Raw genomic sequence first — 25,783 nt, 5'->3', positions numbered from 1 at the left:
CTCTCTGTCCACATGTGCGGGGCACAGCTTCAAGCTGAATTCTTAGAAAGAAAGAACAATGCCGGGAGGAAGAGGGGCCATGGTCTCAGCTACCGTGTACATGGAACTCTGAAACAATCCAAACAAACCCTGCTGGTTCCTTTAGGTTTCAACTTCTTGTGTCTGAGGAGAGAAACAAAGAGGAAGAAGCCATTCCGAAAGCACAAAGGAAGTGTATTTCAGGTGATTTAAGGGAAGGTTTGTGCGACTTTATATTCCTCACTGACGCAGTAATACCTCTGACCTTCAGGGATTTGGCCCAGGAAGTCTCTGGTAGCAACCCAGACATCCTCTCTCATTCATTCATGGATGAGATGACCATTTCCAACTTCTCACTCGGTATTTATATTTGTCATCAGCACGGAGAGAAATGCAGAGTTGTTCTTTATTTGCTGGCAAGACGTAAGAATTAAATGACACCATCCATCCACAAGAAGGATTTGAGGATTATTAAATACTGTAGATCTTAGAGACATGAACATTAACACTGAAATAATTAGTTGTTAGTACTTTTCTTTGTGTTTTTCTTTACCGGCTGTCTTGTTTCTATCTTCTGGTATACGGCTTTTCTGTCTTCCTATTCATTATTTGGAATACCCATGATTCCCATTGCTATCGAGTTAATTTTGATTCCTAGCAGCCCTATAGGAGAGAGTAGAACTGCCCCGTCAGGGGACCAGGGTTGTACATTTTTATGGAAGCAAATTGCCAGGTCTTTCACTCGCAGAGGTTGGAGGGTTTGAACTACCAGTCTTTCAGTTTGCAGCTGGGCACTTAACCACACACTACCATGACTCCTTTGTTTGGTGTGGACTCTTACAAATTATATTTATCCACCATTTTCCAAAAGAACTAAAACTGCAGTTCCCACATTTTTATAAATATGAGTGATTAATTTGATAAGTATTCTCTTTAGCTGTATAGTTTTTATATAATAGGTATTCAAATGTATCAGTATTTGTGCTAAATCTATATATAATCTAATAAATATGTGGAGCATAGGCTATTATGGATAACAGTACAAAGAATGTGAATTTCAGAAGGCTTCACTGAGCTCATAAAGAACTGTGTATATACCAAGACGCCATTGTTAGAACAGAACAGAACAGTGGGAAGCTCTGTGGCTTAAAATCAGGAAAGGTGTTGTCGGTGCGATGCTCTTTCACCACACTTACTCAACTGCATGCTGAACAAATCATCACGGAATTAGACTGTGTGAGGTCAGGAGTGGAGGAAGATTCATGAACAATCTGCAATTCGCAGACAGACCCACCTTACTTGCTGAAAGTAAAGATGACTTGAAGCGCTTACTGATGAAGGTCAAAGACTCTAGCCCTCAGTATGGATTGCACCTCAACAAAAAAAAGAGAAAAAAACCACAAAGCAACCGGAAAAAATAAAGTTGTCAAGGATCTCATTTTACTTGGATTCACAATCAGTGCCTCTAGAGGCAGCAGTCAAGAAATCCAAACAGCCCATTGAGCAAATTTGCTACCAAAAAAACCTCTTTAAAGTGTTAACAGTAAAGATTTTGCTTTGAGGATTAAGAGACATGGTATCATCAATTGTCTCACATGCATGTAAATAAGCTGGACAATGAGTAAGGAATTGATGACTTTGGATTCTTGTGTTGGTGAAATATATTGAATATACTATGTACTACCAGGAAGAGCAAGTGCATTTTGGAAGCACAGCATGAATGTTCCTTATAAGCAAAATGGCATCTTCTGCACATGTTATGTTGCTGTTACGTTACGTTACGTCACGTTACGTCACGTCACGTTACGTTACATTACGTTACAAGGAGAGACCAGGGTCTGGAGAACGACATCATATAAACTGGAAATTCATCAAGACATAGCAAGACCCTTAATCAGAAGGATTAATACAGCGGATGCAACCATGAGCTCAAACATAACAAAGAGTGTGAGGCCGGCACAGAAATGGGCAGTGTTTGCTCTGCTGTACACAGATTAGCCTAAGAGGGAGTCAACTCAACGACACCAAACAGCAGCAGCTACCTAGTTCAATTTAACATTGACACTGTTACAATTATTTGAAGCAGATATGAATGTTTTCTACCACTGAAGTCAAATAACCTCAGACGCCATAGTTTTCAAATCACACGCAACTCACCTCCTTGTCATTTCTCTTCTTGGATGCACTTGAAAAATAGTGCGTGGCGTTCCACATCCATTTTCCTTTATATCAGCTGTTTTATGGATCTTGGATGGCATATACTGGAAATGCCATAGGAAAGGAGCCTCACTGCAGAATAAGTTTGCCTTTCAAACGTAACAATTGGCAGTAACCCCTCAGAGGGCGTTATAGCTGTAGATGCAGACACTCACTGGTGGCTGTGCTTACTCTTCAGTAGAGAGAATTCTTCTACTTTTGGATCAGAAGTGTTGCTTTTTGCTACTATCTGTCATTTCGGTATTTAGGGTTTTTTTTTCCACAAGTCTATGAAATGCTCTGATTGAATTTTAATTTGAGACTATCAGTAAGTAGACCTAGCCCTCGGCTTCTTTCTATCAAATTGTTATCTGCTGCCATCCAACAAGCACAACCACTTACTACCACTGCATGCATAAGAACTCTCTCACTTGTTTTAATCGAAATGACACAGCTGTCAGGGCATAATTTATTATTTCAAAAAGCTGTATAGGGCAAGTGATTTCTTTCTTTCAACAACTCTTTAAACTGTTGATCAAACAAGCTTTCATTTCTGATTTAGATCAGTTAGGTTGTCCTTTCCGATTCTTGTGGTAATTTTTCATTTTGAGCTAGTCTGATGCTCCACGGTGTGACTACTTTGCCAGATGGTAGATTTTCAAATCCACAAATTACCCACATGAACTGTTAAGTGATAAAGTAATGCATCTTCAAGGAAATAGTCTGTGTGCATCTATTGTATTGATTTCTCACATAACACGGAAACAGTGTTATGTGATAGAAGGGTTTTTTATTCCATTTTAAAAAGCAGTTACACATTTAGATTCCATGTTATAAAGAGCTAGTGAAGGACTGGTAAAGCAGCTCCCTGGACCCTTCTACATTCCAAAAGGGTTCCGGAGCAGAGAAACCCCCAAACAAACAGAACTCTCCCAAACCAAAGACCCCAACATATATAATCCTTGCTCTGTTCACTACATGATGACTGGCAGATGACAAAAGGGTCGTTTTTGCCTGTGCAGTATTTGTGAGAAGCACAGGGAAAGTGGAAAGAATCGAGATTAGCAGGACTCTTTAGAGCTGACACACAGTTAACCTTGGCAGTGAGAAGCAGCAAACACTTCTGTAACGGTGATAATTAGTGTTGCCAACTTGCCACCCCCACCTCACAAAGGCTTCAGACTTGCCCAAAGCTCCTCGATTTAATTTACCTTGATGAAAACACAAGTGTCCTTGTTGTGACGTGGTTGAAGACTCAGTGATGGCCCAGAGATCAGTTTGAACTCAGTAGCAGCTCCGTGAGAGAAGGCCTAACGCTGTGGCCCCGTAAAGATGACAGCATGTGAAACCCTATGGGGGGTGTGCTACTCTGTGCTATAGGGTCCCTCTGGATGGAGATTGACTAGAGGGCACACAGCGACAACATTGTGGCATGCTGGCAAAAGAAGAGTCTTGGGTGTAGAAGTACAAAGGCTACTGTTCATGGATTGCCAGCTCCGTGGTTTAATACCTGATTAAGGTCTCGAATCCTCATAACCTATGATATGATCATTATTATCAATTCTGTTTTCCACATGAGAACACTATACCCAGCCAGGTGTGTTAGATTTCTTTCTTTTTTTTTTTAAAACATTTTATTAGGGGCTCATACAACTCTTATCACAATCTATACATATACATACATCAATTGTATAAAGCACATCTGTACATTCTTTGCCCTAATCATTTTCTTTTTTTTTTTTTCCTTTTTTTACATTTTATTAGGGGCTCATACAACTCTTATCACAATCCATACATATACATACATCAATTGTATAAAACACATCCGCACATTTCCTGCCCCAATCATTCTCAAAGCATTTGCTCTCCACTTAAGCCCTTTGCATCAGGTCCTCTTTTTTACCCCCTCCCTCATTAAGGTCAAAGAGTAAATGCAGCTAGATATGATCCTGAGATTTTTGCTCTAGAATCCATATTCCTAATCTCTTGCTCCCTGTGGCACAGATGAATTTCATGGCATGGCTCCTTTAGCCATAGTTTCTGTAGCGTCTTCCAAATGACTTCATGGAAGCATGCAAATTAGGTGTCTGAAGCTCATACGAAAGGACTAGTCTGTTTGTCATTTCATGGGCCATCGAATGAGGCACCTCAGAATCAGGAAGGAAGACTTTGACAATCAAGAAAGAAGAGCCACTAGCAAAGTACCGTATATGCTGAGTATTTCAGCACATTTTTAATGCAGTTTTTGTGGTAAAATTAGGTGCCTCGGCTGATATTCGGGTCGGCTGATACTCAAGTATATAGAGTATGTCTGTTAGCCTCAAAGACCCCAACATGGAAAGGCAGCATCATCAGCAAGCATCTTCTTAGCCCACTGGATGAATAAAACTGTGCGCCTCCAGCCTGGAGGCTGGATGCAGAGTGGGTGTCCTTTGGGCATTTATAAGTGCTAAAGAATCTTTGTAACACTTGTTCGAGCTCTGTAAGGTTTGTCCATGGGGCCAAGGAGAAGCCAAGAAGTAGTCAAAAGTGTGCCTGCGAGCATAGCTGAGAGGAGGCACTATAGACAAAAGAACTGTAATCTGAACATATCTGATCCTGGTTTGTAACGTGTTCACTGCCCTACTAAACCCTACGTAATGATCAGCATTGCCAGTGGGTTCTGTGTGAGTGCCGCAAAGGATTATCAAGCCCCGGAGAGAAAAGAGTGCCACAGGCGGGACGGTTGGTATCAGAAAGAAGGCGGGAATGCGGGTAGCATGCCTGACGTCTCTTTCAAGGGAATCATCCTTGGACAGATGTGGAGTTGGATTATCCTTCCTCAGGGTGAAGCCAGAAGGAACCAGCCACTGCCTCCATGCCATTCCTGATCTCCCTGCAGAGGATCTGAATCCCCATTAGGGTTTTTCTCATCTTCCTGCTAATGACCAAGTGACTCCCAGTATAAATATGCCATTCAGCTGAGATGTCATGTGAGCTGTATCCTTCACATAAATGGGTACTCTCATGAGAACACTGTTGGGGTTGTTTGTCTTGGGTGCCTTCCAGTAAGTTGCCCTTCATTAAGACCCCGTCTATAGTAGAACAAAACACGGCCCCTGCCCTGAGCCAGCCTTACCCTGCTTGTTGTGGTTGAACCCATTGCTGCAGCTGCTGTCTCGTGGCTTCCTCTTTTCTGCCGACGCTCGACTTCACCAAGCATGATGCCCTTGTCCAGGAGCTGACTTCTCCTAATACTATGTCTAAAGTGTGTGGGATGAGATTTTGCTAGCTTCACTGCTAAGAAGCATTTTGGCTGTACTTCTTCTAAGACAGGCATGCCTCTTCTTCTGGCAGTCTGGTGTCTTCAATATTCCTTGCCAACACTAATATCACGTGTGTTTGTTCATTTGAGGCCACTAATAAGTAAAGGTTATGGAGCAGAAAGAAATATTGTCCAGAGCCTCAACTAGAGAAACCACTACTTCTTCTAACAATAATCAAGAATTTGGGGGCTTAAAAAAAAAAACCATTCAAATCACAGTTAGGTCGTTTTGCCACATGGGAGTAATCACTTGGCTAATTAAAACCAGATACGTTGGAAAAACAAGACAAGGTTCTACTTCAGGCACTGTTTTGCTAGTTTTCTTTTATCTTGTCTTGAATTGCTTTCCCTTAACAGCTTGTCATTGAGGAGGAATTACAATTATATACAGGACTCAATGTAATTAAAGTTGTATGTTAATTATATATACAAGAATGCTTACTATTTAAAGTAAATTATCTCTCCAATTGAGAGATAGACAATCATACACGTCTTAATTAAGGGCAAAGTAGAGGGGTCCTTCAAGGTCCTTTCTTTCACCTCTTTTCTCAACACACAGGGTTATATGTGGCTTGAGTGGGGTTCCCAACACTCCCAGCAGAGAACGCTTCCAGGCTACAGTACATGCTGCCCTTCCTCAGGTGGATGCAGTGCTTCTCCAAGACATGTTCTCTGGTTCTTACAATTGTCCCAAAGCATTTTTGAATGGAAATGCTAGGATCTTAGTTATGATTTGACTTTTGTCTTTAGTATCTCATCATATCTTACTGAATTATATTTCAGAAGAAAAGTATTCTTTGGGAGAAGAACTAATTACCTCTGTGGTAAATCAGGGAACATTGGTAATGAGGACATCATTATATATATATATATATATACACATTTTTAATTGACCTGTATAATAGTTGTCTAAGCCTTAGATTCACTGCTAAATTTTGTTAAACCAAAATCCAGCCATATCCCGTTGCCCAATTAGGCTTTACTCATTAATCTTGACACAGAAATGAATACTACTGAAGAAGTGTCATCGTGAGATCAATCCCAGGGCTACCTCCTGTCGCACTAGCACTAACTCACACTAGCAACAACGAGCTGTGTGCTCGGCTCTCATATAATAGTGCAGCCACCTTATATGTTCACACCAATGTTCCCAAATTATAATTAAAAAATCAAATTATATTTAGTAGTTAAGAAAAATACATACAGTGTTTCTTCCAAAGGAATTCGTTAGAGGGTGAGATTTCTGTCCTACAACTTCAGAATCCACGCTGACATGCTGAACAGCATGATCAAGTTACCGCACAGACCCTCATGACTGGATTTCTTTTTCTAATGATCTGAGGATCCTCCTTCTTTTTTCTCTTAATAAAAGGGACCTTCGTCCTTAGAGCTTTGCTGTTTAACACTTTGTTCTTTAGCTTTTTAAAGAGCTCTTGTGTAACACATTTACACAGTGTAAATTTACACAATCTTCACTTGTGTATTTACACAATACATCATTTGATTTCTTGACTGCTTATCTCTAGGAGTTTTGATTGGCTTTTTGTAGTAGAATAAACAGGAGGGTCAGCATAACTTATTTCCAAATTAGTTCTTTGAAAGCACTAATTTTAGTCACAGTCTCAGGAAACATATCTACATTATTTAAAAAGAGTAAAAATAAGCACTCTAAAAGTTAGTATGATTAAATATCATTGTGCTTTAAAAGACATACGCTGGTAGACAAGGCCTAAAACGTATTCATTGTCTCTATTTTCCACTGCTGTTACTCTGTGCTTTTCAGATTGCTAGTCAGCTAGTGAGAGGAAGCCTTTAAGTAGATAAAACAGATGATTTTTCTCATGTAGACTGGCAGAACTCTGAGGCTTTACCTTCTGTAAGTGTATGACTGAAATAACTTCCTGCATCAATGTCAGCCAAGTGAAAATATGACAGGCCTAGAACGGGAGCAGCAATATCAGGCAGGAAGGCACGCTTTAAAGTCACCAGCCATAGAGATCAGAAGGGCAACATTTGCCCCCAAACAGAGCTGAGAAGGCAGCAAAGAAGGACAAATGGAAACAGGGAACACTGCTAGGAGAAGTGGAAGGGTCACTCGGTGTGCATTGCAGTTGTTGTCTGAAACAAATGTGTGTACTTTGTTACATGAAAAACTGACTTGCTCGGTCAGGTTCCACTTAAGTCACAATAAAAAGTTTAAAAAAAATAAGTGTGTCTAGTTGTGCTCATCACTCCTTTCAGGTGATTAGAACTTCACTGTCCCACTCACAAGGGCAGACACTGTCCTTTGTTGCTTATGGAATGTCTTTGAAATTCCACTGCGGTGCCGATCACACGACATATGACCGGTGGGACATTGGGCTCTGGTTTCAAATTGTGTGACACCAAGAGAGGATTGAATGAGAAAACAAAAATCCTTTGAGCTAAAGTGATTTCTCATATACTTTCCCTTTCGTTTTCTGCCTCAGAGGCTCATTCGAAGATTCTACAACCCGGTTTTACACAGCTTGTGTGGTGGAAGCGTTTGCCTACCTGCATTCCAAAGGAATCATTTACAGGGACCTCAAGCCAGAGAACCTCATCCTGGATCACCGAGGTTATGCTAAACTGGTGAGTGCTCTGCCATACATGGATTCTGCCCGTGGGGGTGGGCGGGGTTAAAATGTTGGTTTGGGGAGCTGTCTTCATTTTGCTAGCATTCCATAGTCACGTTTCCTTCCCAACATTAGCTTTTTTCTTAAAAAAAAAAAGAAAATGGCTGTAGTATGACTCTTTTCAACCAATTACTTTTCAAAATATGTGACGATCATGAGAAATGAAGTGAGTTTTGTTTGAATTACTAATCGCCACTGGGAGCATGCTTGAACAGGGTTACACTGCTGGCGTGTGTTCCGAGCCTACAGGAAGAGCTTCATAAAAGGGCTCTCTCTGGTCAGCCGTCGGCCATGCAAATGAACAAGTAGGTGTACCACGAAGACCATAAATGCATTTAATATGTTTAGTTTACAGGAATTCCAGTGGGCTTTTCAGACAGGGTTACCTAGACCCTGTAGCAAATTTGCTAAGGGCTCTAGAGAGTTACCACGGAAAGGAAGTCCTCTTATTTTAGAAAAAAATGTTCAACTTTTTGGGGCATTTGAAATCTGTCAGTATCTATATTTAACTTTTAAACACTTGGGTTGTTAATTATTAGATGGCTTTCAGAGAAATCAATTCAACTGTATTTAATTGCTTATATTCTAAATAAGCTTCTTTCAGATTTTTCTGGATTTGAATCTCCCTCTTAAAAGGATTCGAGAAAGTAAAGGACATGCTTTGATTTATCTCTTTGAATGTCCAGTAAGGGAAGAACCTGTGGTCCCAAAGTTTGTTATTCAGCTCCTTCAACGGTCAACTGGATCTTCAAATATTTAATATTAATCAAGGGCTAACTGCATTCAGTCCACAGAAATGTTGTCTGAGGAGCTTCAAAGAGGTTGTGGAAAATGGAAGAGAAAGATAATAGAATTTCTCAGTCATTTTTTGAAGTCTTCTGATATATTCTAAGAAAGATATTAAGAAGGTCCCCCTGATCATTAAAGATTTTAATGAGAAGAAGTTCTAAAATCTGGTGGTTTGCACCCCACCTCTGTTGGCTGGAAAGCAGGAAAAATGCAGTCTTCTGGGAAGAGGGGTTTGATGTCTGTTTAATGCAGCGCAGTACATCACACCCGCAGTGTGTGGCTTTCCACGGGACACTGAGCTGGATCAGAGGCTCTTTGTCTGATTGCAAGGGTGATGACGCCTTTTAGAAGATCACACTATAATAGCTTATATCATCTTTGAAAAAAATTATCCTCGGTGCATTCCAGCAAAGTAGCTTATTGCTTGAAGCTTAGTGCTGAGCGACTAGATGTAATTTGTTTTTCTTTCTTTCTAAGGTTGATTTCGGCTTTGCAAAGAAAATTGGATTTGGAAAGAAAACATGGACCTTTTGTGGAACTCCAGAGTATGTAGCCCCAGAGATCATCCTGAACAAAGGTCATGACATTTCAGCTGACTACTGGTCCCTGGGAATCCTCATGTATGAACTTCTGACCGGCAGGTATGGGCATCGATGGGGACTGTCGATAGCAATAGACCAGCAGCCAACTTGTGCCGTTTTCAGTCTGATCACATGATTTTAAAGTGCATTTCATCACATCTCAGTACCTACTTTATGTTTTTCCTCTGAAAATAACTAGCAATTCATAAAATGAAGTCTCAAATGGACCAGATTAAGGCAATATATTCATTATCAACTTTGGTTATCATTACTGATAATTATTTTTATATTTATTTATAAAATATATGTGTATCAAGATATGATGTATTTGATCCTAGCCATTTATCAAGAAATGAAGCAAGCCACACATAAGGGTCTTAGCTTAAACTAGAAGACATTTCTGCATCCATTTTATTCACTGCCCTTAGCCTGTCTCAATTTGAATGGCCTACTTTGTGGTAAGCAGTCCAGTGCTTAGTCCATAGCACCCCCATAAAGATGGCAACCTAGAACATTCTATGGGACAATTCTACTCTGTCACCTGAGGTCGCTATGAGTCAAAGTCAATTTGCTGGTACCTAAAGAATTGACTTGAGGAAAGTGAGCATTTTTGTTTGTTTTGTTTTTCTCAGTGTATGTGGTATTGTTATTTTTTTAATTAAAAAAAGTTGATGGTGCCTCAAACTCACCTGTCAGATTTAAGGAACAGACATTCTTCCTTTAACTGAAGGCTGAACTGCCCCAGTGATAGAAGAAACGGATGAATGCTATCCCATGGCTGTGGAATTGGCGGTCATTGGACCCCTTGCTCTGAGGCTGTCCGATGACTAGGGGTCTGGGACAAGCTTATATTTCCTATGTAATGCCCTCTTTGCTTTCTTATGATATTTATTAACCTTGTCACCATGGTTCTGCCTTTGTTAATGAATGATTTTGAAAAATTTGCACTATCAACTCGCATTGTTTGTATAAATAGTATCCATTCACATAAGAATTTAAGCTGTATAAGACAACAATTCAAATATTGTGGTCAGAAATCAGTCTACACTTGTATGAATTTCCTTTTCTCAACAATACTTTAAATTCCACACCATGACTAAATTAATGACATACCTTATTCCCCAGGAGGATGATTTACGATGTTCTGTATTGTAAAACAATAATGATATCTCTAAAATAAACCAGAGACATATAAAAATGATAGAGATATGTGAGTGGGTTTGGAATCACACTTATTTGTAGCCCCAAACTGAAAAAAAAAATAGTTCTTCTGACCTGGCCCTGCTGGAGGCTCACCCTCTTAAAGAGATCACCGACAGTATGGGGACTATAGGAAAATGTGGTGAAGAAACCAGTTGGTGTCCAGTTAGCCAAAAGGAGAGTGCCTGGCAGCTTAAAGACTTGTCTTCAAACAAAGAACCTTCTAGGTGAGGCATCAATGCAGTCCACATGGAAGCAGCACTCCAGGCTGTGTGACCCAAGTGTTGTAGAACATGGGGTGTTGCCATGAATTTTCAAGCCAACATCAATAACACTCAGAAGTGCCACAGTGCTTGGGTTTTCAGAGGCTACATCAGCGAATGAGGGTGTGGGTCATAAAATATATGTCCTGAAGCCCATTGTAAGCATTTCAGACTCCATTCTCAATGTGGTTCAGTGAGTGGTTATGTGTGGGAAATGACCTGAGAACCTGAGTGGCAGGAAGGAGCATCTTGAATGACGAAAGGCAATGAGAAAGCAGAAGGCTTGCCAGCAACACTAAAGGGAGTTGATGGGCACAACCAACAAACTTGACCCATTTCACGGTTTTGCTAGGAAGGTTAGCCATTAGTCCAATCTTCTTCCACCTAGGAATTCCTGTCATGTGTAGCATTTCTTTTGAACAATCACTTTATTAGGGGCTCATACAAATTTTATCACAATCCATACATTTATCAATTGTGTAAAGCACATTTGTACATCATTGCCCTCATCATTCTCAAAACATCTGCTATCCACCTAAGCTCCTCATTTTTCCCCTCCCTCCCCACTCCCCCCTTCCTCATGAACCCTTGACAATTTATAAATTATTATTTTGTTATATCCTGCCCTGTCCAACATCTCCCCTCACCCATTCCTTTGCTGTCCGTCCCCCAGGGAAGAGGCCACATGTAGATCCTTGCAATCGGCTCACCCTCTCCAACCCACCCTCCCTCCACCTTCCTGGTATCGCCACTCACACCTCTGGTCCTAAAGGGATCATCCACCCTGGATTCCCTGCATTTCCAGTTCCTCCTCTGGTCTAGCCAGATTTGTATGGTAGAATTGACATCATGATAGTGGTGGGGGGCGGGGGGCGGGCAAAGCACTTAGAAACTAGAGGAAAGGTGTATGTTTCATCATTGCTACATTGCACCCTGACTGGTTCATCTCTCCCCCGAGACTCTTCTGTAAGGGGATGTCTAGTGGCCTACAAATGGGCTTTGGGTCTCCACTCTGCACTTCCCCCTTCATTCACTATGGTAAAATTTTTTTGTTCTGATGATGCCTCATACCTGATCCCTTCGACCCCTCATGAGACTGGTGTGCTTCTTCCATTTGGGCTTTGTTGTTTCTGAGCTAGATGGCCGCTTGTTTACCTTCAAGCCTTTTGGTGGCATTTCTAATGAAGATGTTTTACTTAGAAAATAAAAATTAAACCTCTTTTCCTGTTTCTGATTCTTGCAGCCCACCTTTCTCAGGCCCAGATCCTATGAAAACCTATAACATCATATTGAGGGGGATTGATATGATAGAATTTCCAAAGAAGATTGCCAAAAATGCTGCTAACTTAATTAAAAAACTATGCAGGTAAGCATTTCCACGACATCACGTTTGAAAAGATCATAAAGAGAAGGTTCCTTACCTATTATTTTATTTCCAGGGACAATCCATCAGAAAGATTAGGGAACTTGAAAAATGGCGTGAAAGACATTCAAAAGCACAAGTAAGTGTTCTTTCCTTTGAAGTTTACGTTTGGGAGCGTTCACCAAAGCTGACAAGCATTTCTCCAGCCTGTTGTTTGAAAAGTCTAAGTTAGTGATGCTGGAACTGATGGGATAGCCTATTGTCCTTAGGTACCCCAGAGTCAATTCTACTCTGTAAAGAGCCCATGTGGCAAAGTAAAACTGCTCTATCTGGTTCTAGTGTGGTGGCCCAGTTGTTAAGTGTTGGGCTGCTAATTCCAAGGTCAGCAGTTTGAACCACCAGCCAATCCACTGAAGGGGCTTTCTACTCCAGCAAACAGTTGCAGAAGCTCACAGGGCTCATTCCACCCTGCCCTGTAGGGGGCACTGTGAGTCTATGTTGACTCACAGACAGGGAATTTGGTTTTTGGCTTGTTTTTGTTTGTTTGTTTGTTTGTTTGTTTGTTATGGAAGCAAATCTCCAGATCTTTTCCCCTGTGCATTGGTTGGGTCAGTAGATTCTAAGAAGCTAACCTTTGGGTTAGCACCTAACACTGGGGCCACTGGAAACATCCTCGGCTTCGAGACAAATCAGCCATGTTTAAAAGGCCTTTCCTAGTTTCTTCTCTGGAAACTGAGTTAGATCTACCTGCCCCTGCCGGGCACCAAATTCACTAAATTCAACTCTTCTCAATTCCCACCACATAACATTGTTTCTTCTCGACTTCCCTGGCAGCTCACAATAGCAACAGCAGAAGGAGGAAATGTGTCTGCTTGTCTTTTTTTCTGGAATTCTGTGCTGACGAAAATATTTAAAATAAAACAAACAAAAAAACCCTTCCACCTTATTATGTCATGTTTCCTAAAATAAAGCCAAAACAATTTCCTGCCATTTCCTAGTTTAGATAATGTAATGAAAATAAAAAGTACATTTAAAACATTAGTAGCACCTCCGGTATTAGACCTTATATATGTTGACTGAGTTTTCCAAAGCTAAGCCAAGTTCAAATTCCTTTTTCTCTATTCATCCCTCTGTGCAACACTCACAGCAAATCCACATTTCCATCAAAGGGACCCATTTACTGTAATAACTAAGAATATCTAAAAGGTTGAAAGTCCTCCTAAGGATGTAGTCAGAGCACTTGCCAGCCCTTCAAATTAAAACAAGCTATAACTCATAGTAGCATATGCTTTTATTTTCAATGAAAATTCATGTACGATAAGTCTTCATTTACTTACAAAATGAAGAAAGATTGGATATTTGATTAGATATGTACACACCAATAGAAATGGGAGACAATTCTCTGACTTTGTGGTAAAGACAGAACAGTAATTTCCTCTCATGCCTGATTAGACCTCCGTAAAATAACAGGGGCAAAAATATTTATAGCATTTATTAAATCATAATGATAGTGTAAGAAGAGGGTCATGCAGGTATTTGACCAGAACTACTAGAATAAAAGAGAATTCTTCCTAATTGGTATTATAAATCTTGACAGTTCAACTTTCGGAAAAGGACCTATCATCATATAAGTTAACTGGAAAAATCTGTAATTAAATAGAAAATATGTTTGTCATATTGAAAATGTTTGTTAACTGCTTTCCATTGTTCATATGCATTTATGTGTTGCAGTGAGATGAGACGGTGTTAGCTAAGGTGAAATGTCTCTAACTGTCTTCGTGTTTTCATTTTTGCTCTTGTGTTTCTTTTCATTGCTTTTCCTAGATGGTTTGAGGGCTTTAATTGGGAAGGCTTACGAAAAGGCACCTTGACACCTCCCATAATACCAAGTGTAAGTAGACCTTGCAGTTTATAATTGAATGGCACGCTTTATTGGCCTGGCTCTGTTGTCAAAGACAATGTAATGTTAAAGCTCATTCTATGATCAGATGAAATGAACTAGAAATGGGCAACATTCAAACAGTGATACAGGCTGAAATCCAAGTTTGAAAATAAATAAAGTAGGAACAGTTGCTCTATATGCATTTTACCTTTCTCTTTGCTAATTATTCATTTTAGTTACACACTGCTTTTATTTTTGAATACACGTTCATTTTTATACACCTGCTACTTATCAACTATCTCATGATCTGACCCCGCACATTTACGATAACATGAGGGGGGGATTTAAAAAGCTCATGGAAAATTCCGTTATCTTTTCATTCCATTTGCCCATGACATGTTTGAAAATCTCCTTGTAATTTTTTAAAAAGCTATTAACCAATGATTTTGGCTAGCATACCACTATTTTGTGATTAATGGTGTACATTTGGTGGTGGGGGAGGCTGAGAGGTAAATTGAGAATAATGCTGACTCTTCAGATAATACATCAACTAGACTGATAAGTAATGAATCAATTTCACAATTGGGTAGTGATGTAGCTATTTTCTACGTTGTGATCTGATATGATGGTCACAGTCCATGTTCGCATAATGCTAATTTTTACATTAGAACCTAATCCTATCATGAAGTGAGGAATGAAGGTTATATAAGAGGTTAAACATGTACAAGCCTCAGTGGAAGATGTATTTCAGTCACCAGTTTCAACGGTTATCAACTCTTGGAAACTTCTACCTCTAAACCAGTTTGAACCAGTTCAGCCATGGCAAACTTAGGGAAATCATCACAGAGCCAAATATGTAAGATGTGGGTGTACCGAATCCACAACCAGAATAAGAATAATTGCTGGCTGAAGTCCTGGAACAAGAGACTGGGAAGAAGTGTATCGACCCCTTCCCGGAACCGGCTGCAGGCTGCGGGGTTTGTTCCGGACACTGGAGAGCCCATTCAGGCAGCACAGTGTGTGGCCAGCGTTGAGCCAGAATTTTGTTTTTTTATTTTGACTGGTCAAGAGGTTTGGTTGCTATGTAATACACAGGCAGCCTTTATTTTCTAGGATCTGTATTAAGTTTCTAACAGGGTGCTGATCCATAATTAATCTATTTCCTGTTATTATAGTACACCCACATTTTACAAATTCATCTTCGTCCTTGTTTTACTTCGTCAGACATAGCTGAACAGGGAAACAGGAGGTTCAATCCCTTCTCACAGTCCCTCCTCCCTTTCCTTCATATTACTTTAAAACATTCCTGGGCTCTGGTTCATTCCTTCATCGGTCTCTAAAAGGAAATGATTCTCTTTCCCTGATACGTCAGGGTTTATGTTACATAGCCAATCCATTAAGTGGGCTAAGTGTCCACACTGCATTAGCTTGAATATCTGCAATATCTCAATTATGTTGTCCCGCATTCTAATTAAGGAGGAAGGAGTGCTCTTCAGGCCGGGGTCTTTCATTTCATTCTCCCTCTTTCTAAGAGGAACTCAAGTCTGCTCTTTAGACAGAACATTCTCCATGCTCTAAGATTTATTTCCTGGCTAATATTTACATTAATTCACAAACAAAACATAAATAGGCTTACCCTATTTCACGTTACAGATGTTTCTTGCACTTGCATAATTCTTATTTCACAATAAAAGTAAGAATTGGGGAGGGATAAATATTTCAGTCTTTATGCATTAGTAATACTCTAACACCTTGTATTTTTATTTCATAGCACCAATTTTATAATTATTTTATTTATAATTATATGTTATTTAATAAGTATAATTATTTTATACATTTCTTTATAATGATATATCAACTATTTTATAATTATATATTGATTTTTGTGACTGTTTCTTTCAGTCACACAAATTATTCCTTACTTAGAATAAACTCCAATCCACAAGGACAAAGGCCATGTCTCTTTTTAGTCACCGTTGTTTGTCCCGACACAAAGTCTTATTCCTGTTACTTAGAAGACTGACATACAAAAAGTAGTCACTGAATGGAGATTGAATAAAGAATGAGTTCATATATATATATATATATATATATATATATATATATATATATATATATATATATATATATTCTCCACCCTATGGAAGAGAGACGGAGCTTTCTGCTCCCATGAGGGTTACAATCTCCAGAACCCACAGAGGCAGTTCTAGCCTGACTCACAGGCTCACCATGAGGTGGCATGGACTTGCTGTCAGGGAGGTTTCCTTGCGGGGCTTGTATAGGTTTGCATACTAATGAGAAACCGGACGCAAAAGAGCCTGCTGATCATTCTCTTTTGCTCGCAGGTTGCATCGCCAACAGACACAAGCAATTTTGACAGTTTCCCTGAGGACAGTGACGAACCACCACCTGATGACAACTCAGGATGGGACATAGACTTCTAACGTATTTCTCTTACCTGCTTCTGCCTTGCTGAAGACAGCTTTTTCTGAGACACAGCTGCCAGCACACCTGAGGGAAAGGAAGAAGAGTTGCGCTCGGGGTCACCGTGATGCCTTTGATCGATGCTGCTCCCGTAACTACAGTGGCATTAGGACTTCTTGCTTAGATGACAATAGCGCTCTTTACTTGTTTTCTGTTTGAATCTAAAGTAGCAGTTGACGTGGTGGTCCTGAAGCAAAGCCTTTCACCTGTAAAGAGATGTTCTCTATCGTTGTGTTGATCTTGCTTTGCTCTGATTATAGACTGTAAGAAACACTTCAATCCAGTAAGAGTCTGTACCTGGCTAGAGTGATCCGTAAGTTCAAAAAAATGGCATATTGGATGTGATAGATTACTGTGGTACGGAAACTGGGCTACCCCTTTCTTCCAATGAGTTTTGTGGGACATAGGACTGCTGGTCAGCGTATCTATCGAGCAGAAGAGGACCGCACATCTGTTGGTCGTGGGGCCTTCACAAGTTTTATTTCCTAGTCGTGCTGATGACGAGACTGAATGTTACCTTTCTGACAGATTTTAAAAATTGATATGAAAAAGCACAATTGCTGTGGATTCTGCTGAGAGCTCTTACAGCAGGGAGAGCTGCGTTTTCACCGAGGCCTGCAAACCATGCATGGCACTCGTTTGTCTCTTTTTGACAAATTGGCATGATAGAGTGGCACACAAAGGAATGAATAAAAACCATTTCATGTTCTTTAAAATATTGTGCTTAAAGATGGTCCTGGAAATAAATGACTAGCAGCCAATTGGTTTTATTTGTTACCTAACATACCCTCAAACTGAGGTTTCAAGTACTCCCTTTTATAAAAGTAAATCCTTGGTGGTGGGGTGGGGTGGGGCAGAATTAAGACCCATCCAAAAATAAAAGTTAAAATAAACAACATAGGTGCTATGTATATCTTTCATCTGTAAATGTCAGTGTCTGAACAGACAACACAAAACTAACCATTACGTGTCTAGCCAGAGACTCAATCATTTTCACTAAATTTGTTAAACCAAATCCCTGTCAGATTTTACTTATACAGTGTAGTCTAGGGTGGAGGGAGGAAGGTGGATGAAAACCTAATTGAACTAGCTTCTTGTCTTAGGCATGAACCAGAAACAAAATCAAAGAAAGAAAGCGCAAATTTCAAGTTATTCAGATTTTCCAGGTGAGAAACCTTCCTGAGGCAAGGTCAGAGAAGCAGACAAGAACATGGCCAGGTGCTGATCACCGTTCTGTGAGTGAGCAAATATGAGTGCATGTGCATGTGCAAGGAAGAAATAAGTATGGAGAAAATCAGGCAGTTGATCTCTTAAAATAATTTTTTATTGAACACGGAGAGAAATATCACAATTTTGAAATTTTATACCAGTCTGAAAAGACTAGGCTTGGAAATGCCCAAACGATTTGCTATTTCGCACGGGGGAAAAGAATTAGCAATTTAAATGGAATCATTTTTGGGCAGGAAGGTTGACTACTAGCTTTCACAAGGAGCAGGGCCATTGCAAGGTGGTCCTTGACAAACAGCATAGCTTTCTAGACAAGAACATAGCCTCATACACTGTCATCTCATTTGGAACTGTGTATGAATTTGGTATATTGAATAGAGGTTTGCTCTTTCACATTGCAGAGTTGAAACCCAATAAATGTAGACATTTCAGGAGCATGGGGGAGTCAAAATAGAGCATGACTCCATAGCCAAGAAGGTGCACATTATCAAGTTCTTCATCTGCGCTGCTCAAGACCACTGTAGAATGTCATGTATTATCAAAACATCACGCTGAAAACACAGATAGTATAAAATTACTAAAGGCAAAAACTACACTAAGAACATATAATATATAATTAGAATAAAGTTAAATTAATATCTTTGCTTCTAAGATATCACTGGTAGTCTAGTATAATTGAGGTTTCCCCATTTCAAGAACTTCTCAAAAGTGGTCTATTTCCCCAAGACAATAATTTTCTTCTACAGATTTCAGAATCTACAATTAAATATATCAATTGAAAATCTAAATTTGAATGCCATTTCAGAGGCTTTCTAATCCTTCTAAATTGGGCTTTAACAGAATATATTGCCAACATGATAGTCAAGGTTAATCTTTTTCTTTTGTAAATTAAAATTAGTGTGGTTTTGGCATTAGAGGTTGACCTGATCTTAATTTCAGAAGATCTACTCCTGCAGCCTTTCAGATAGCCCAAATGTCCCCAGAGAGTAGCCCTCACGATGGGCTTTGGCACTGTAGTTCAAGTCTAAGACAAGCAGTATGTACACGCTCTCTTGAGAAGGAAGAAATGGCACTCAGCACAATGTAACTGTGGATGGTTACTCCCACTTGTTGCTACGTCTATGTTCACTTGACAGGTGGCGTAGCACGAGACATCTAAAGCAATCACCAAAAACGAAGGTGAACTACATCTTCCAAGAATTACTAACAGAAAGCATTCATGTAATTTTCAACATTGAATTCTAAGGATTCAAATCTTGTCTTAATGAACACACTAGGGCTAAAAGTCATGGTCAGCTCATAAAATGCAGCTCACTTTATTTCTGAAAACCCCATGTTCCCTCCATCTTTAAACCCAAACGGAAATCCGGTCACTTAAAAGAGTGTTAACCTGCGTGGTGCGTTCACTGACTTTCTTGCTGATACCCGAGTATGAGAAGGAAGGGCTGTCTGTGTGTCTCGACTCGCAGGAAAACTGACAACTGCCGAGGAAAGGAATGTCCTGATATTTGCGATGGATTGGTTACATTAGGAAAAAAACATGGGAAATTTCTCGAAACGAGTTTATGTTAAGAACTTCTTTCTTCTCAAGATCTAAATCAGGTCAATGTGGCATTTTGACAAATTTCTTTTCATTATTCTTTACATGTATTCATTTTTACATAAAATGATTGAATATGCATGTGAATTCCACATGCATAATAATACATAAACTCAACTATTGGATTATTCTTATTTAGTTTCTAAACGACTGAACTGATGAGGGACTTAAATTTTAAAAAGTCAGCTACAGTATTGAAAACAAGGAGAGTGGAGTTGACTTCTGACCGTAGGGGTTATCTGTGCATTATCCATAACAACGCTTTCTTTCACAGTAGGACCACAGACAACTAGTTATGTAAATAGATATTTTTGTGTGATATTTTGTGGCACATTTAACTTTTTTTTAGAGTTTCACAGCATTATTCTTCCACCTTCTTTGTATTGGATAATGTTTTTAGGTCCAAGGTGACTTGAATTAATGTCATTATTGTCAGTGTTATTGAAAATTGCGTCACCCGTACTGTTACTCATCCGTCCCATAGTTTAGAACATGACCTGGCTGTCTGGCGTTGTTGCAAGTGCCTTAAATCCCCGGCATCCTATTAAAAAACAGATTTGGTGTTATGCTGCATGACAAAGACAAACACACCTCAAGATGTTGTCCTTTCTTAGCTTGCTGCGTTTTACAGTTCTTTCTGCTAACAATTTATAAGCCTTTATTATATAATACTGATGAATTAATTACAGAATGATGAAGTTGTTCTCTTATTTCTGTTCAATGTACCAGAGCTGTGTATCTGTTCATGAGATACAGCGTCATTTCTGTGAAATGTATAAATGTATGTGCAGGTCAAATTAATATATGACATACCATCAGTCTGTATACAGGCATTCCTGTTTTGCTAAGCTGTGCAGATTCAGTGAAGAACAATAGTGCAGTCAAGTTCTAACATATCTCATTTTGTAGATTCCACGGGCAATGGTTCAACCCAAAAGCAAAATTGGAAAATGACTGCTAACCACACCTCGTTATGAAACCAATGATGAAAAAAGTACCTTGGTGCACCACTGAACAAAACAGGATGCTTTCTCTGAGTTCTTGTATATGCAAATCATTTAGGAAGCAAGTTTTCAACAGAACTAGAAAGTCAAATGCGGAAAGTGTGTTGCTAGCCCTCCTCGCCACCTGCCCATGCATTGAAGGACAGAGCTCTGAGACACTGGCAGACATTGACTCAGAGGTTTGGGCTTTCCAAGTAAAGAGACATTTCTTTAAGTATCATCCATGACATTTATTTCAGTGTGTAATGTTTTTAAAACTGGTCCGTTCTTTTGTATTCTTACAGCTGTGGTTGCTTGATTGTCCTCTGATACCTTGTTCTACTCGAAAGAGTCCTTTGTTAGAAGCAACAACTGTCATCAAATGGTCATTGACCACGCGCACTCTTTTCATGTAGATTAAAAACTTTTTCATCCACGTGACCTGCTCTGATTTGCTCTGTATTTTCCCTGCAGCTGTCATTGCCGAGTGCCTGTTGTATACTTTATAGAGTTGAAATAAAAAAATTACTTTTGAACTTGGTGGATGTTTAATTCCAGACAAGATCACAAGAACAGAAGAATTGGTAAACTACCCTACAAATGCCTTGTAAAAAACACTTTTAACCCAGGCATCTTTCATGAACTAACTAATCTGTGGTCTAATATAAAATCAATCCATGTCAGCTTAAAGAATTAAAGTTGGACAACACTGGGACATGCAGTGTGAATAGGCAAGTAGGTGTATATCCCAAATTCCCAGAAAGCCAAACTGATAGCCGTAACATCTATTCGAACTCAGAGCAACCCTGTGCGATGTGGTTGTGGAGGCCGCAGTTCTTTACAAGAGCAGAGAGTGGCATCTTTTTCCCACAGAGTGATGATGGAGTCAAAGTATTGACCTATGGTTTTCAGCCCAGCACCTAAACCACGATACCAACAGGACCACCTAAACCACTACCCCCCAAGACCACCTAAACCACTACCACAGAACCCCGGGATTTAGCGATCCCAGGTGCACCTACATCCCCATCATTGCATTGCCTCTGTGGCTTTGCCCAGACCATCTCTGAGATAGAAAAACGATTAAAGGGAAAACCCTTAGGTAGTGTTAACAGACTAGGAAGTAGTTATTTAATATGGACAGCAACCCCATGCATCTTTGTTTAAATTTTCTTATTTGATCCCTCTGTTAAAGCCTCCTGTGCATAAAAAAATAGATTTGAAGAGGATTCTGATTGCAAAAACGCCAAATCCCTAAGGCCTGGCTATCACGGTCTTCCTCTAGCTATCTGTGCTGTGTGGTAGCCATCAAGATGTTCTCAATGGGGTGGCCTTTGTCTATGGCCATTGTACTCTCAGCGACAGTGGATGGAAAACCCCATTTTATGAAAACCCAAAATTCAGCCCAGTTAATGAGTTCCAACAGAACAAACAGGATCACATCTAAGAAAGCTCTGTTCAGGGATACTTGACTCTTAGGCAGATGGCTGTGGAAACAAGCCATTGCCCCACGCTGCCCCTGCACAAGAAATACAACATGGTTACAGTGTTCAGTTCCGTTTTAGGAGAAGCAGAGGACAGCAGCACAGAGCTGCAGACCGGCAGAAATCCACAGTGTCACATCACATACGTTATGACCATCACATTGCCCAGTGTCCCTTTACCTCCCTGAGTGACATGGGCTGCCAGCGTCCATGAATTTGGCATAGTGGATGAACAAAAAACAAAAACCCAACCATGCTTTTCTATGCACCGCAGCCACTGCCTGTACAAAGAGGCGGGAATCCAAGGCCAACAAGGCACGACTCTCCGGGGGTCCACTTAGAGGGTGCCGGCACCGAGAACTATCAGCTGTGAGCCCACTGCAAAGCTTCACGGACCGTCAGTGCAGTGAAGCCCGCTCACATGGTCGTGCCTCCAACTGCTTTCCTGCCCACTCAACAGTTTAGGCCTCTGAAGCCAACAGGACAGACTTCCCAGGGGGTCAGGTCAGTCTATCTGCTTCCTCTTTCACTCGGGGATGAGGACCTGGGCATGTGGTGTGCTGAGAAGCAGGCATCTTTATTGGAGATTTCCCTCAACCAACATATTACCAGGCAGACGTCTCCAAGGGGGTCCATCTGGAGTGCGCTCGGACTTACACCACACAGACACTGGCAGCGGCGAGCCTCCTGACCGTTTCTAGTGAGCACTCTCAACTTCCTTGGCCCTTGCCTGTCTGGCCTGTGAAACCTACACGGCAGACCTTAAGGTCTGTCTGCTTCTCCTTTGGTTGGTTCTGTAGTCTTCGGAATGAGGCTGCTGTGTATTCAGAAGCAGGAGGTCTCTCTAGTGGAGGCTACCCCTACAATCAACATACCATACGGAGGACACTGATGGGAAGAAAACACTGAAACAGGACACCCTCCTCCATCCAATTACTGTCACCTGAAAGCCCGCAGTGAATTGCTACAGATGAGCCCTGCAGCGGAGTGAGGGTCAATTTGGACTAGTCTGCTCCAACTCCTAGTTGGTACTGTGGGCTACTGCTGGCTGAAGCTGCAATGTGTTCCCAAGAAACAGGCACAGTCAACAGTATCTCTGGGGGAATGACATAGCGACCTGGTAGACCTCTACGAGGATGTGACCAGCCGTTGCAAACTGCTACAAAAGGATTAATGAGTCTGCTCACATAGTCAGGACGCTACTTACCTCCCTGGGCATGCCTAGGGGATGAACTCAGGTCCCAGGTCCACCTGTTTCACCTTTCCATCAATGCTGAGTACTGCTGACCAGGGCTGCTGTGTGCTCGAGAGCTGCTGACATCTGTGGAGGCCACACTGGGGGCAACCAGGGACATGCTGGACTGATGTGAGCCTGTGGAGAAAGTTCCCAACAATAGAGTCCAGAGGCGGATCCCTTCCGTGGACCCTGCTGCTGTTAGCATCACTGGTCACCGGATCTCTTAAATAACAAGGCAGGCCTTCCAGAGATCCTTCTGGTGAGTTCTCTTTGGCCACAGTTTAGAAGGGCTAAGACTAGCCGTGTCATCCGACAGAGAACATTGCAAAGTTGATTCTGGTACATGTAATTAGGGTAATATGCAATCCCTTAGCATTTCATCTCCGTTTTGACCCATTTGAAAGGTATTTCCATTTTTAATAGTTTCTGCTTTCTTTTTGACTGAGGTTTTTCGAGACATCTATGCTTTTCTGGACATTGTTGCCTGTTTGTTTGCTTGTTTCCTGTTTGTGTTTTGTATTAATTTTCTTTATATGAAATCCAGGGTAGGTAGATCTACAAATACAATAACTGGATTTATAATTGCCAAGGACATGACAGTCATTCTGAAAAAGGGTTCTTAAAAAACTGAAAATAGAACCATGAGTATTGTTATCGTCCAGTACCAACGTGTTAGTTCCAACTTACACTGACTCCGTGTAAAACACAAGGAACCGGCTCTGTCCCGATTCATCCTCACAGCCATTCGTATGGTTGAGCCCATTGACACAAGCACGTTTTGTTTGTTTCTCCTGAGAATGTATTCAGATTAAGTGACACATCGGCTCATCACCCTAATTTCTTTTTTTTTACCCTAATTTCTAAGGGTCAGTCTTTCTGTATTTCTTCCAAAACAGATCTGTTCATTCTTTGAGCAGTCCAATATTCAAGATCTATTTTTCTTCAGTTTTCCTTTTCCATCTCCAGCTACCACATGAACAACAGGCTATTGAAAATATGACTTCGGTTAGGTACGTCTTAATTCTTAAAGTGATATCATTCGTTTATTCTCATTTTCTGATTTTCAACCATGTAGTTTCCTCTGTTTGAATAATTGTCTCTTGGTCTGTGTCTGAGGACTGCTGGTTGCACAGTGGGTTGTGATTTGGGCTGCTAACCACCAAGGGGCAGATTGTAGACCCGTTACTCCCTGGGAGATAGATGAGGCTTTCTGCTCCCATTGAGATTTACAGCTGTGGGAGTCCAAAGACAGTGGCTATAGTGTGTCCTGCATGGCTGCTATCAGGAAGTGACTTGATAGTAATTTGCTTGGGGTTTACCCACGAACAGGTTTTGCATGAATTCAAATACCTTTCAATGTTATCCATAATTTGTTGTGATCCTTTATATAGTCACTGAAACACAAATGAATATCTTTCTGGTATTCTCTGATTTCTGCCAAAAAAGATCCATCGGAAACCACAAATTATAGACTTCCTTCCACAATACCTTCTTCTCAATTCAACTTAAGTTTCCTTTTTCGTGTTCTGCTGTGACCATTTTTAATTCCTTCAGTAAATCTTACTTATATCTTAATGATAGTGGCTGTTCAATGATGTCCGCAGTCTGCCTCGTATGACATCACCTTTGTTTAGAATCAGCGCACATGAGGACATTTTCCAGTCAGTTGAACGGGTAGCTGTGTTTCAAATTCCTTGGCGTAGATAAGCGAACTACAACCGCTCATCGAAACATCTCCGTAGCTATTCTAGCAGTTCCACCAATTGATAGTTGCCTTTGGCTTCAGTTCTTCCGGGGCCTCTTCCCTTAATATCATTGGTTCTTGATCATCTGCTAACTCATGTAGTGGTTAGATGTTGGCCTGGTTTTAATGTGTGCAAAATTACTCTGCATATCCCTTCCATCTTCTTCTGATGTTCTCTGCGTCATTTAGGCCATACCATTAGTGGAAACCCTGGCAGCCTTAGACTCGGAGTCAGGTGTGGAGACTCATGCAAGCCTCATCTTCATACATGTCTTCATACCAGTTCAAGCAAAAAGACTGATGAGAGAATGCAGATAAAAGCCATGCACCCCAAATCCAGACCTAAATAATATAAAGAGAAAAATCAGAATTTAGTTTCCCTAATGAATTTAGATACAAGAATCTTAAAATATTAGCAAAACTCATCAAGCATAATACACATTTTAAAAGACACCAACATAGGTTTACCTCAGTAAGACAAACATGCTATCAGTTGAAAAAGAAAAGAAAAAAGAAAGCAAAAATTTACCACTTCAACAATTAAAGGAGAAAAGTACTATCATCTTATTTGATGAACACTTTTTTATGAAATTAAAAATAAATTTATGATTGATTACTCTGATCCAGATGTCTGTTGCAAACACCTCTTCTTGAAACTTTCTGTGTAGTGCCTTTTTGGAAAAAGATATTTATTTCAATGTGATCAGATCATCAATATTTTTCTACACAAGTTATGAGTTAGGCCTTACATAAATGCTCAGTTCTGAATGTTCC

General features: G+C 40.4%; 1 protein-coding gene across 2 annotated transcripts in view; it reads left to right on the top strand.

Moving 5' to 3' along the window:
- Window positions 1-21,068, top strand: part of PRKG1 (protein kinase cGMP-dependent 1) — a 1,325,949-nt gene extending 1,304,881 nt beyond the window's left edge. For both annotated transcript variants that reach the window (XM_075534995.1, XM_075534994.1), the window contains exons 13-18: window positions 7,987-8,128; window positions 9,439-9,602; window positions 12,249-12,371; window positions 12,445-12,507; window positions 14,193-14,259; window positions 16,596-21,068. In XM_075534995.1, coding sequence (XP_075391110.1) covers window positions 7,987-8,128; window positions 9,439-9,602; window positions 12,249-12,371; window positions 12,445-12,507; window positions 14,193-14,259; window positions 16,596-16,694 — 658 coding nt within the window. In that variant the 3' untranslated portion in view covers window positions 16,695-21,068. The remainder of the gene's footprint in view (window positions 1-7,986; window positions 8,129-9,438; window positions 9,603-12,248; window positions 12,372-12,444; window positions 12,508-14,192; window positions 14,260-16,595) is intronic.
- Window positions 21,069-25,783: the final 4,715 nt, after the last annotated feature.

This window comes from Tenrec ecaudatus, chromosome 16, assembly GCF_050624435.1.
Source record: "Tenrec ecaudatus isolate mTenEca1 chromosome 16, mTenEca1.hap1, whole genome shotgun sequence".
NCBI classification, from domain to species: domain Eukaryota; kingdom Metazoa; phylum Chordata; class Mammalia; order Afrosoricida; family Tenrecidae; genus Tenrec; species Tenrec ecaudatus.
This window is presented reverse-complemented; position numbering and strand designations above follow the sequence as displayed.